This window comes from Danio rerio, chromosome 15 (genome assembly GCF_049306965.1).
Source record: "Danio rerio strain Tuebingen ecotype United States chromosome 15, GRCz12tu, whole genome shotgun sequence".
In the NCBI taxonomy this organism is placed as follows: domain Eukaryota; kingdom Metazoa; phylum Chordata; class Actinopteri; order Cypriniformes; family Danionidae; genus Danio; species Danio rerio.
This window is the reverse complement of record NC_133190.1, coordinates 18,320,438-18,332,619: the sequence shown is the minus strand read 5'-3', so window position 1 is coordinate 18,332,619 and position 12,182 is coordinate 18,320,438. Positions and strand designations below refer to the sequence as shown.

General features: G+C 35.0%; 2 protein-coding genes across 21 annotated transcripts in view; both read left to right on the top strand.

Annotated features, from left to right (window-relative positions):
• rab34a (RAB34, member RAS oncogene family a) overlaps positions 1 to 12,182 on the top strand; it is a 626,412-nt gene that overhangs the window by 183,734 nt on the left and 430,496 nt on the right. The gene's annotated exons all lie outside the window — the stretch shown is intronic.
• The window catches only part of synrg (synergin, gamma), a 97,122-nt gene that overhangs the window by 81,158 nt on the left and 3,782 nt on the right, over positions 1 to 12,182 (top strand). For 8 of the 19 annotated variants that reach the window (XM_073923479.1, XM_021472922.3, XM_073923474.1 and 5 more), the window contains one exon: positions 8,177 to 8,209. The exons of 7 other annotated variants lie outside the window; for them this stretch is intronic. In XM_073923479.1, coding sequence (XP_073779580.1) covers positions 8,177 to 8,209 — 33 coding nt within the window. Of the gene's footprint in view, positions 1 to 8,176; positions 8,210 to 8,310; positions 8,371 to 12,182 lie in introns of all 19 variants that reach the window. 4 more of the 19 variants (XM_073923477.1, XM_073923471.1, XM_073923470.1 and 1 more) reach the window with 1 other exon arrangement.

Here is a 12,182-nt window from a genome sequence, read left to right as displayed (position 1 = left end):
TTTGTTTATTTACAATTTTTTATGTTACAATTTAACAAGAAAACTAGTTTTATAAATCTAATTAATTTGTTCCTTTGTAGATCATTTTTAATTGGTAGTTTCTTTGTTAATGCAACTTTAAAGTCCCTTTTTTGTCATTTTAAGTTATTTAGTTATTGTTTTTTATAAATATGTAGTGCTTCTTTGTAAATTGCGAGGTTCCAGAACAAATCAGAGTAACAGATCTGATATGTGACCAGAGGAGGGAGAGATAACAGAGCATTCGCGCATTCAAATTGGTGGGCCAATTTAAGTGAATTACAGCTTGCATTAGCAGCTTTTATAGTGTGCATGTACTGTAAAATAGTTTTTTTTTTAATTTTATTACAATCTTTATATAAAAAAATGTTTCCTTCGCTGTAAATCTATTATGAAAATGTACCTAAATTTGTGCAAAGGAAACTGCAAGGACACAGTCACGTATATCTTATTTTTATTTGTATTATTCAGTTTACTTTGTTTAATATACCAGTAAACTAAATTTTGAATAAAATTTAATAATGATGATAAATGTTGTTGTTTTTTTTACAGTATTTATTATTTATTTATTATTTTAGTTGCGGTTTATTTTGTTTCAAGTAATAAAAACCTTTATTTTGCTTTAGTTTTAGTTTACTATAATAAAATGCTCAGTACTCATAGATCCCCATTACAGTGAGTAAACAATGATGCTATAATTGTTTTATATTTTTGGTGAACTATTCCTTTAACTCTTCTTTTCATAAGCACAATTTGGTGCTTCACCAGTCTGAACACGTGATCATCACATTGCCAGTCACCTCATTAACACATAATGACCAATCAGCTCATTAAGATTCCTGGTCTCACTGAAGCCCTCCTCAATCTCCCTCACATTAACACGGACACACACACACACACACACACACACACACACACACACACACACACACACACACACACACACACACACACACACACACACACACAGCGGTCAAGGTTTGCTGATGTAATCGCGGGTAAACACTCCTCATAGGGGGAAGGAGGGTCTCAGAACAGCAAGGAATCATGGGATGTATGTGTGAGGAGCAGATGCTGTTCAGCCATCAGTCACTGTGAGCTTAAACACAGGTGCTAATATAATATCTGCGGCAGATTCATGGAGCTGTTTCCATCTGCTCCTGACATTCAATTAATAACACGCTTTTTAATTGCCTGTTTTGTGTCTGTGATGATTGAAATCAGAAATCAGGGTTTTGGGATGGAGATGGTTTTGAAAGTGGATGTGTGGGGTCTACAGGTGGAGATTTTCACTGGGGTGCTGATGATTCAGGTGGTGTTGTTCAGATTTTGTTCCTTCTAGGGAGAATTGCAATGGTTCTGCATTTACAGTACTAACTGGATTTGACCACAAGATTGGGCAACAGTGTGTTTGCATTACATTACATTACATTACACTACTATTTGTTTTAGAAATCTGAATTTGCACGATGAGGATGAGTCGGAAGTTTGGAGTTTGGTGTTTTTAAAAGAAATGCTCACTTGGGGTGCATTTATTTGTTCAAAAATACAGTCTAAATAGGGAAATGTTTGTACAGTTGAAAATAACTGTTTATATTTATTGTAAAATTTAGAGCTCAATTTATGCTATTTATGATAAGGGTCACAATTTATGATATTAAGAGACCATTCACGACACCATTAGCTTAATAAACCCCTAATTAACTGTATATTAATAGTAAGGTAGAAGTTGTGTTAAGGTTTTGGTATGATTAGGGGTAACACTTTAATTTAGGTCACAATTTACAGTATAAAACAAACCATTAACTAACACCTCTAGCTTAATAAACTATTTATTAACTGCTTATTATTAGTAAGGTAGAAGTTGGGTTTAGGTTTTGGGTAGGATTAGGGATGCAGAATAAGGTACTTAAAAACTACTATTAAACTGTAACTGTAGTGAAATTAGCTCAGTTCATGAATATTAATGATCAATAATAACATGTTATTATTAATTATTAATATTCAGAATTAACTTATAGTTAATTAAACATAATAAATATAACAATGACTTTGCCCGCTTGTCTGATCAGACTCTATTTATTTATTTATTTAGAAAGGGAATTATGACTACTACTTGTAAAGTAGATGAATAGTTTCGAAGTTTTGGTCAACTGGTTTTTGTAAAGCTTGTAGCAAGGCTTTATCGTTAAATTTACCTTTTCTGTAAGGCAAAACAAAGACAATCCAACGTGGTTATAGCATGATTTATTGACTAGTCCAACAAATAACAAACAAACGCACAAAACTTAACAACAAGAAATCCTTTCTTCATGCGTGGAGCTTGCGACGCAGATCAGAGGTTACGCGAGACGCAAACTTTAAACTGAGTTTAATATGCCAGAAAATAAGAAACGTGCACTCAGGCGGGTCATGTGGGTACAGAAACGCGGTCTGCCCCCTCAGGGGCACTTCTGTGGAGATCTTTTAGCTGGGACCTTTCTGCCCAGATTTTGGGGAGAAGATGGGTTTCAACTATGTGTCAAGTCACACCCATTCTCTGACCAAAGGTTTCATGGCAAAGTTTTGAGCGGGAGATTTTGGGCCGCTGATGCATAATGAGGGTCCTACTTTAACACACGGTTGGACTTTAACTCATAGCAATTAAAACTATTAATTAACAGTTAATATCTTAATTATTGGCAGGTAATAAGTCAGTTAATAGCATGAATTGTGATCTAAACTAAAGTGTTATACCATGTCAATGTATTAATGAATAGTTAATGTTAGTAATGAATGTGGTCACATTTTAATGTAAAATTAACCCTATTAACAAATCATTAACTAAGACTTTTAGCTAAATAAAGTACTAATTGACTGCTTACTAATAGTTAGTAAAGAAGTTGTTAGGAAGTTGTTAGGGTATTAGGTAGGATCAGGAATGATCAGGGAGATCATACTTTATAGCTGCTTACAAACATTTACTGGATATCTTAATAATAGGCATGTAATAAGCCAATAGTAAATGGTGTAAATTTTTCTTAAACTAATGTGTTACCCTGAATTTTAGTTTCACTTGATACTTTAGATATGATTCTAGTATTGTGTTGCTTAATATTTTCTTAAAGGGACAGTTCACCTAAAATAAAAGTTCACTCGCTTTTTACTCAAGAGATTTCAAACTTTTATGAGTTTCTTTCTTCTTCTGAACTTTAAAGATGGTGTTTTAAAAAAAGCTGAAAACTTGTTACTACTGACTTCCGGTGGAAATAATACCAAATTCTACAAGTAATTCACAGGTTTTTAACTTTTTTCCAAATTTATTTTTTTTGTGTTCAGAAGAAGAAGAAAGTCAAACAGGTTTGAAACAAGGGCTAGTAAACCATGACCATGATGCTTTTTTAGTTTTATCTAAAATATCTTTTCTTATATATTATTTTAAATATTTTCATTAGACAGCTCAAAAACAGAATTAAATATGTTTGGGATTATTACTGATGTCTTAGTAAATTTTAATAAATTTAATACAGTACTTTATTGATTCATTTTATTTTGACGTTTGACTGCTGGAATAAATATTAAAGGGGCTATCTTTAGATGTCAGAAACCACAAGTTCAAAATGATAGAGATATTGATCTATTAGCACATTATCCTGAGCTTTGTTAAATCAGTGGTTTTACTTGTTTACATGCTCTCCTCAGAGACTATTCTAACATCAAATCTCTTTGATTTGTTCCACCGAAAACATCTCATAAATATTATGCTTGCATAGACAACATTTGAAATTGGAGAATGTCTCATTTTTTAAACTTTATTACTAGCAGTTCATACATTGGCGATACAAAAAAAGCAAATGATTCATTAATGCATGAAAAAAAATTTACATATAGCACATTTAAGTAGTTATATTTCACCAAATGTCTTCAAATTCATTTCCGCCACTTTGACTGGCAATTAAAAAGCAATTAATACATGAGATTTCTTACCTAAAGCCCTTTTAAGTGCAATTGTATTTCACAAAATGTTGTCCTATTAATTTTAGCCTTTATGCATGTTATAAAGTGGCATTTTTAGGTTTGTTTTATTTTTTCACTTTTATGTAAAGATCAGCCACTTCCAGCTCTGTTTTGTTGTTCAGACCCCTTTTGTAGCCAAACAACGCTCTTAGTGATCTCTGTAAAGGTTTCTGCAGTGCCAGTATCATCAAACTGAATTACAAAATACTCGTTTTCCATCCGATTTCCCAAACAAACTAGTCAATTTCATGCTAAACATCTTCTTTATACATATGTAGCACCATCCAGCGTTTAGAAAGCTACACAGCCTTTCTTTGCTTTACCATACCAACCTGTAAATTGCATATTTGTAATCGTCTCAGCACATCATTCTATTAGAAAATACTGAGAATATACTATCAAAAACTCCATATGCATTATTAACTAGAAATTTAAGATGCCATAAACATTTTTTAACCCTTTAACTTTAACTGCGTCTCATATTTGGGATGTTTTTTAGTATGTATAAAAATATATACACATAATTTATATACATAATTTCTATACTCTACCTCTTTAAATCCTGACAAATCACAGTGGTTATTGTTTGAAGTGGATCATTGCATTTCATCAAATTTGTGCTAGAACTATTGATCAACACCCATTCTTATCTCAGGACAATTTTGAAAAACATTTTTGGTCCACTTCAAATGTTGACTACTGTATGTATAATGTGCAAGTATTATCTTTAATTTCCAAATGTAAATTACAAATTTGGGGGCGACCATTTTTAAATAGAATAGTTAGGATTATAAACTTCCCTGAATTTAATACAAAATAACAGCCAAATACAGCATCCTATTAAAAGCTCTTGGTCTGTTAGATGGGCTTTCATGCTAAAATGAGAATAGATGCCAGGTTATTTAAGTCAAGCACCTGTAGCACAGCAGACTCCAGCTAATGTGAACAAACAACAAGCAGCAGTTAAAAGGAGGCCATCGGGATTGGCTTGTATATGAGCCTTGCCTGCAAGAATGCAAGTCATTGATTAGCACAGTGTACCGTTTACAGGATGTAATACAAGAGCTGTTTCAATTTAGCACGAGCACAGAATGTTCAGCTCTCAAAAAAAAGAAATTATTAATATTTAACGAGTAATTGGTCTCTTTTGTAATTATGCATTGTCCAAAATACGTAGTTGAAACACAGTAAAAGCAATACTCTGATGTTGTGAAGTTTTTTGAATCGTCCTCTCATAATTAATGGTTGGTGAACAAACTAGCTATATAATACACTTGGTGCTAATTAATTGGACTTTTTCACACCCAAGCATGCAAACACTCAAAACTGCATACTGTTCATTTTGCGTTTATGCTAATGTTTCCACAGTCTTGGAATAATCAAGGAGAGTTGCGTAGTGAACGAATCATTGGAGGCATTGTTAATTATACTTCTACAGCTTAAATTGGATATGTAATACTTAAATGTTTTTGTTTTTTTTTCGCATTACTGCATAGTGAATATACAATGCATTGCATATGCGTGTACACAGTATGGATCCATTTAAATGTTTGAGTATGAAAGGAATTAATTATAATTGTTTTTTTAAATTATCATTTTATTTTGCAAGGATTGACTTTTTGTAACAAAATGTGTCAATTTCAAATGATTTTTTTCTTCTTTCTTTCTTTTTTTTTTTTGCTTTACACTTAATTGATGCAATACAATTTTTAGTCCAAAAAACAGAATACTGCAATGATTTCTAAAGGATACTGCGACACCGAAGACAGCAGTAATAGCTGGCTGGTGTTTTCAAGTGATGTCACATCATTAGGCATTAGGGGAACATCACACTGGCGGGCAAATCATTCCTATCTCTCTCTGACCGCCATGTCATGACTGAGTAATTTCTCTTTTTTAGCCAAAAAAAAAGCTTCAGATATTTGTTGCGCAATGAAATACAGCATTAACAATCAAAATGAGACACACCTAGACTGTGCTTCTACTGTATTTCTTTACAGAAACATCAGCCAGAAAGGAAAAATTTATGGATTTGTGCAGAATGGTAACATCATTAGCTGTGTTTCCACCCACTTATTTTTATGCGCATAAAAACGTTTGATGGAAACACCAAGATGCACATAAGTTTTGAAAATGCACATAAAAGATATGTGCGAAGGATAAACTTTTTGTTTGATAAGAAATGCAGATAAATTACAAGGGAAACAGTTTCACTGAACAAGTTCCAGTATATGCACATTAAAAAGGTCATGTGATTTTGTTATGAGATCATGTGATCATAAAAATAAATGTGAATGCATAACCAGCAGGCTGAGCACACTGTAAAACATCTGAAATGTTGTTGTTGCCATTCTAAAATGCTTTAACCCTTTAAATATTAGTGATATTATATTATTGATAACCTCCAGAATCAAGAGCATCTGTGCTCTGCGTCTCACGCCTTCAAACGCAACCACATGTTCAGTGCGTGTCTGCATTTATCTTCTGAGGCGAAGTCATTTATTAAATAAAGAGAAGATTAACACAGCTTCTCCACATCAAATTACTTTATTACTTTTGATATTTGGCACCAGTTTATGGAGTCAAACTAGGGGCATATATACTTGCAAAATAAAATAAATCTTTGCTAACAAAAAATAAAGTATTGAGGAAAAAAAATAAACCTCAAATTTTGCGAAATAAAAATTAATTTTGCAAAAAAAAAAAAAAAACTGCAAATAAAAATCAAACAGTACCAAAAAAACACATAAACTACATAGCTTAAATGGAGGCAGGTCCGGGCCTGACTTAAACGCCCAAGTTCACTTGACTCTGCCCACTTATCAAATCAGGGCCACAAGGTGAAACGTGCAGAAACGTGCAAAGTGAAAACAGCATCGTAAACTTACGGTTGACTCAAAAGAAAATCTAAATGAGCATTGCAATCGAATGGACATGTTTTGTAAATGCAATGCTATAAAAGTGTTTAGCAAATAGATATAGTTTATTTTATTTATTTATTTTATTTTTTTGCAAATATTTTAGCTTTTTTATTGCACTGCTTGATTTTTATTTGCAGTTCTTTTCTTTTTTTTTGTTGTTCAGCAAATTGTTTTATTTCTCAAAATAATTTTTGCTTTGCAATTTTTGGAGATTTGCATTTATTTATTATTATTTTTTTTATTATTATTTTTGCTCAGTACTTCATTTTTTGTTTGCAAAACTTTCTTTTATTTTGCAAGTATATGTGGCTCTAGATTGACTCCATACCAGTTAACCAGGAAGTGTTGATTTTGTTCTCTTTGACTCTTTGGATGGAAACATTGCTTTATTCACATATCTTTATATGTGATATTTTAGTTTTACACATGAATTAAATTTGTATTTTTATATTTAACAATCTATGGTACATATAACTGTCAGTACATTTGCATGCTTTTCATAAAGTTTCTATTGTAATCTACAGTTTGAATGCAATTAAAGTATAAATTCAAATGGAAAGTCAAAGTACAAATAGCAGAAGTGAACAAATAGATTTCCCAGCAAATATTAATCTTAAAAAAATTAAACCAAACATGAAGGCAAACACTTATGAGCTACAAGGCCATCACTAATGACTACATTATTGAGGAATATCCAAAAGGTAGATGTAAACATCGCCAAATTGGAGTTCTGACAAGACATGAAGGTTTTAAGGGACTAAAAAACGGGTGCAAGTGCTCACAATTTTCAGTTTGTAATCTTATGTCTGTTTCATTCTGTTGATATGTGCTACATATATTCGTAATTTGAAACTTATGGAAAAAATGACCGGTCTGTGCAGCATTTTTATGGAGATCCCAGTGTAGCTGCCATTACAGCAATACGGGAATAGCATCTAACACTGAATAAGAAAACGGTTATTTTACAATACCTCTATTTTTACTGTAAGAGATTTTCCAAACATTATGCCAACCCAAACTTTTGAATGAACTTTGTTGGTGCTTCTTTACATATCTTCAACTTTTAATGATAGTTACATCTCATTATTTTTCATATCCACAGTTGCCCTTTCTTGTTTTATATTTTAACTCCACCTCTTCCACTATGGGTCTCTGGGGCTGTGGTTTTGCTCATTAACCAAAAGAAAAGAAGAAAAGACTCTGTACTAATGCTGATGCTGACCTGTTTGTGCTACTTGCAGGCACTGACAAAAGACACTCGCTCCAAATTAAGGGTAAATATTCCATGTTTTTCACTTGAGTGAATGTAGCTAGAGCTGAAGCGTCCGTCACTGGCCTTCAGACGCTGTGGTAACAAGTGTTGTCATCTTTGCAGGTAGGATGCACTGTGTGTTTGCAATCAGATAGTAATTACCCTTTCTGCCAGCTAAACAAGGTCAGTTGAATTAGGATGACCTTTTCAGAGGCTCTGAGCCACCTGTTCATCTGTAGCAGGCAGAGAGGAGAGAAAACACTCTTTTGCTGCAGCTGGCACTCCTCTGTGCAATATACTTAAACACACACACGTACATACCATGGGATCAATCATTTCTTCACAATGTGTTGTTCAAATGTCTTCTCAGACATGCACATCACTGCACTACAAGCAGAAAGTGTGAGAGTATGGAAGTGCATAAGTGAGGGGACTGACTGGCAGTAGCTATGCTTCTGTCCACCTATTTTTATAAGCTTTTTGCAATACTGCTTAAAAATACTTAATGGAAATGATAAGATGAACACAAATTTTAAAAATGCACTTAAGAAAATGAAAACTTCTTATCCGATAAGAAAAAGTGCACATAAACTATGATGGAACCACATTTACCAAAGAAATTCCAGTGTGAACACCAAAAAAGTAATTTTGTTTTAAGAGATCATGTATTGGCAAAAGATTGGATTGCATTAATAAACATACCAATTGGCCGACCACATTGCAAAACATCTGAGATGTTGTTTTGGTCATTTTAAAATCCCTTAGCCAAAGTCTGTCATCAGAGTGGTTCAGTACTATTACCTCCAGAACTGTCTCTCTCACGTTTCCTAAAGCACAGCAGTGTTTATTGCATTTCGTCTTCATTTTCTGAGGTGCAATTAAGTCATAGTACAGTGCATCCCGAAAGTATTCATAGCCCTTCACATTTTCCACATTTATTTATATTACAGCCTTATTCCAAAATTGATTAAAATTTACATCCTCAAAATTCTACACACAATACCCTATAATTGCAATGTGAAAAAAGATTTTTTGAGATTGTTGCAAATGTATTACAAATAAAAAAAACTGAAAAATCACATGTACATAAGCACAGCCTTTGCTCAATACTTTGTTGATGCACCTTTGGCAACAATTACAGCTTCAAGTCTTTTTGAATATGATGCCACAAGCTTGGCACACCTGTCCTTGGGAATTTTTGCCCATTCCTCTTAGCAGTACCTCTCAAGCTCTATCAGGTTGGATGGGAAGTGACAGTGTACATATATTTACGTATATTTGTACGTATACATATATGTATGAATATTTTTTAGATCTCTCCAGAGATGTTCAATAGGCTTTAGGTCTGGCTGGGCCACTCAAGGACATTCACCGAGTTGCTGTGAAGCCACTCCATTGATATTTTGGCGGTGTGCTTTGGGTCACTGTCCTGCTGGAAGATGAACCGCCGCCACAGGCCGAGGTCAAGAGCTCTCTGATGCAGGTTTTTATTTAGGATGTCTCTGTACATTGCTGCATTCATCTTTCCCTCTGTACTGACTAGGTTTCCAGTTTCTGGAACATCCCCACAGCATGATGCTCCCACCACCATGCTTCACTGTAGGGATAGTATTAGCCCGGTGATGAGCAGTGCCTGGTTTTCTCCAAACATATCACCTGGCATTCACTCCAAAGAGTTCTGTCAGACCAGAGAATTTTGTTTTTTTTTATGATCTGAGAGTCCTTCAGATGCCTTTTGGCAAATTCCAGGCAGGGAGTGGCTTCCGTCTGGCCACTCTACCATAGAGACCTGATTGGTGGATTGCTGCACAGATGGTTGTCCTTCTGTAAGTTTCTCCTCTCTCTCCACAGAACAACGCTGGAGCTCAGTAAGGGTGACCATTGGGTTATTGGTCACTTCCTTGACTAAGGCCCTTCTCCCCGATCACTCTTAGATGCTTAGATGGCCGGCCAGCTCTAGGAAGAGTCCTGTTGATTCCAAACATCTTCCACTTACGGATGATGGAGGCCACTTTGCTCACTGTAACTTTCAGAGCAGCAGAAATTCTGTAACTTGTGATGTGAAACCGAGATGATGTATGTGTCAACACACGTGCAGCAGAATTTTGGGTGTATTGTAAAATCTTGAGAGAGTTAGCTGGTAACCCTCCAAACAGATAATTACAAAAATCTAAATGAAACGTGATAAAAGCATGGACAAGTCTTTCAGCATCAGGCCTCGAGAGGAGAGGACATAAGCGGGCTATATTTCGAAGATGATAAAAGGCCGTTTTAGTTAAATGTTTAAAATGAGGCTTCATATTAAGCTGGGAGTCCAGGAGAACAGGATTACGCACCTGCAGAGATGGTGATAAGACAGACCCATCAACTGTTAACTCAAATTCACTACACCTCTTGATATTAGGAGTAGTGCCAACCAATAAAATCTTAGTTTTTGAACTATTCAGTTTAAGATAATTATGTTGCATCCAAGCTTTAATCTCAATTAAGCAAGCATTAAGTGATGACATTGATGCCAATGAATTGGGAGAAGGGTTAATATAAATCTGTGTCATCGGCATAACAATGATATCTTATACCAAGTTTTTGCAGGATTTGACCTAGAGGCAACATAAAAATACTAAAGAGAAGTGGACCAAGTTCTGACCCTTGGGGGACACCATGACATAAAGGAACAGTACGCGATCTGTAACCCCACACATAGGTTAACTGTGAACGTCCAGAAAGATATAAACCAATTTAGCACTGTCCTAAAGTATGCTATGAGAATTTGTCAAAAACTGTGGCTAAGTCTAAAAGCACTTAAATACCACAAGCCCCCGAATCAGCAAACAAGAAAAGGTCATTAACGACCTTAACTAAAGTTTCTGTGCTATGTCCTGATCTAAAACATGACTTAAGTACTAAGCGCTATGAATTCTTTCCGGATGCACTGTATAAGAAAAATCCCCACTGTGTCTTCTCTTATTGCCGCAAATTTGATTCTTCTTTTTGATATTTGGTGCCAGCTTATCAGGAAATGGCGAATTTGATTTCTTTGACAAATTGGATGGAAACTGCTGTTTTGTGTCAAATTTTTCCAATTTTACGCACAAGTTTAGTTTGCGTCTTTGGATAGAAACACAGCTAATATGTTGTGCATGTTCTCATTGCTAAAAAACAACCTTTAATTGGGGATCGTGTTGCCATCTATATTTGGTTGGCATTAGCTGTGTTACTGTAACCTTTCCGGTTCTACATGTCCTGTGCTGAGGGTGATTTTCACCAGTATTTCTGGCTTGGGAGGGGGTTACGCTAACAAAGAACATCATTTGTTACCATGCTTCTTGAGGCCAGGGCAATTAGTTTTGTTCACAGATCTCCCACTAGCTGGCCTACGTTAGACTCTCCTTAAACCTCGCTCTCTTTAGGGTCAATGCACCAGTTTTACCCCTTGAGTTCTGTTCATCATTCTCTGATCATGATTCAAACAAGACTTTTGGATATGGCAGGGCAGGTGCACGAATGTGAGGTGGTTTACTTTTCTCCCTTAATCATTATTCCCATTGAGGTCATGGCACAAATGTAACTTCTCCACATCTAAATTGGAATTTCTTACATGAGATATGGTGCACTAACATGAGGATTACTTGCACAAACTTAATTCCCAGTCAGTTCACCCCACCAAGTGTAACACTCTTGTTCTGAGTGGGATTTAAGTCATTGTATCCAGGAGATGCCTCAACATGAGAGATTTACTAGCACAACTCCAACTAAATTGGTTTAATTGCCCCCCAAACTTCACTCCCATTCAGGTCACTTTGCTTAAGTAGCTTCTTCGGTTCTAGTCCCCTAGAATGGTAGACTAGTGTGCTAAGAAGGTTAATGATTGCAGCCCATAGCACCAGTTGCAAGCAGATCACTTGAGGACAGAAAAGCAAAGTTCACTGCTTCTAGCTTTGAAACACAGCACCAGTATAACCTTCTAGTTCTGATTGTTCTGCACTCACCATGAA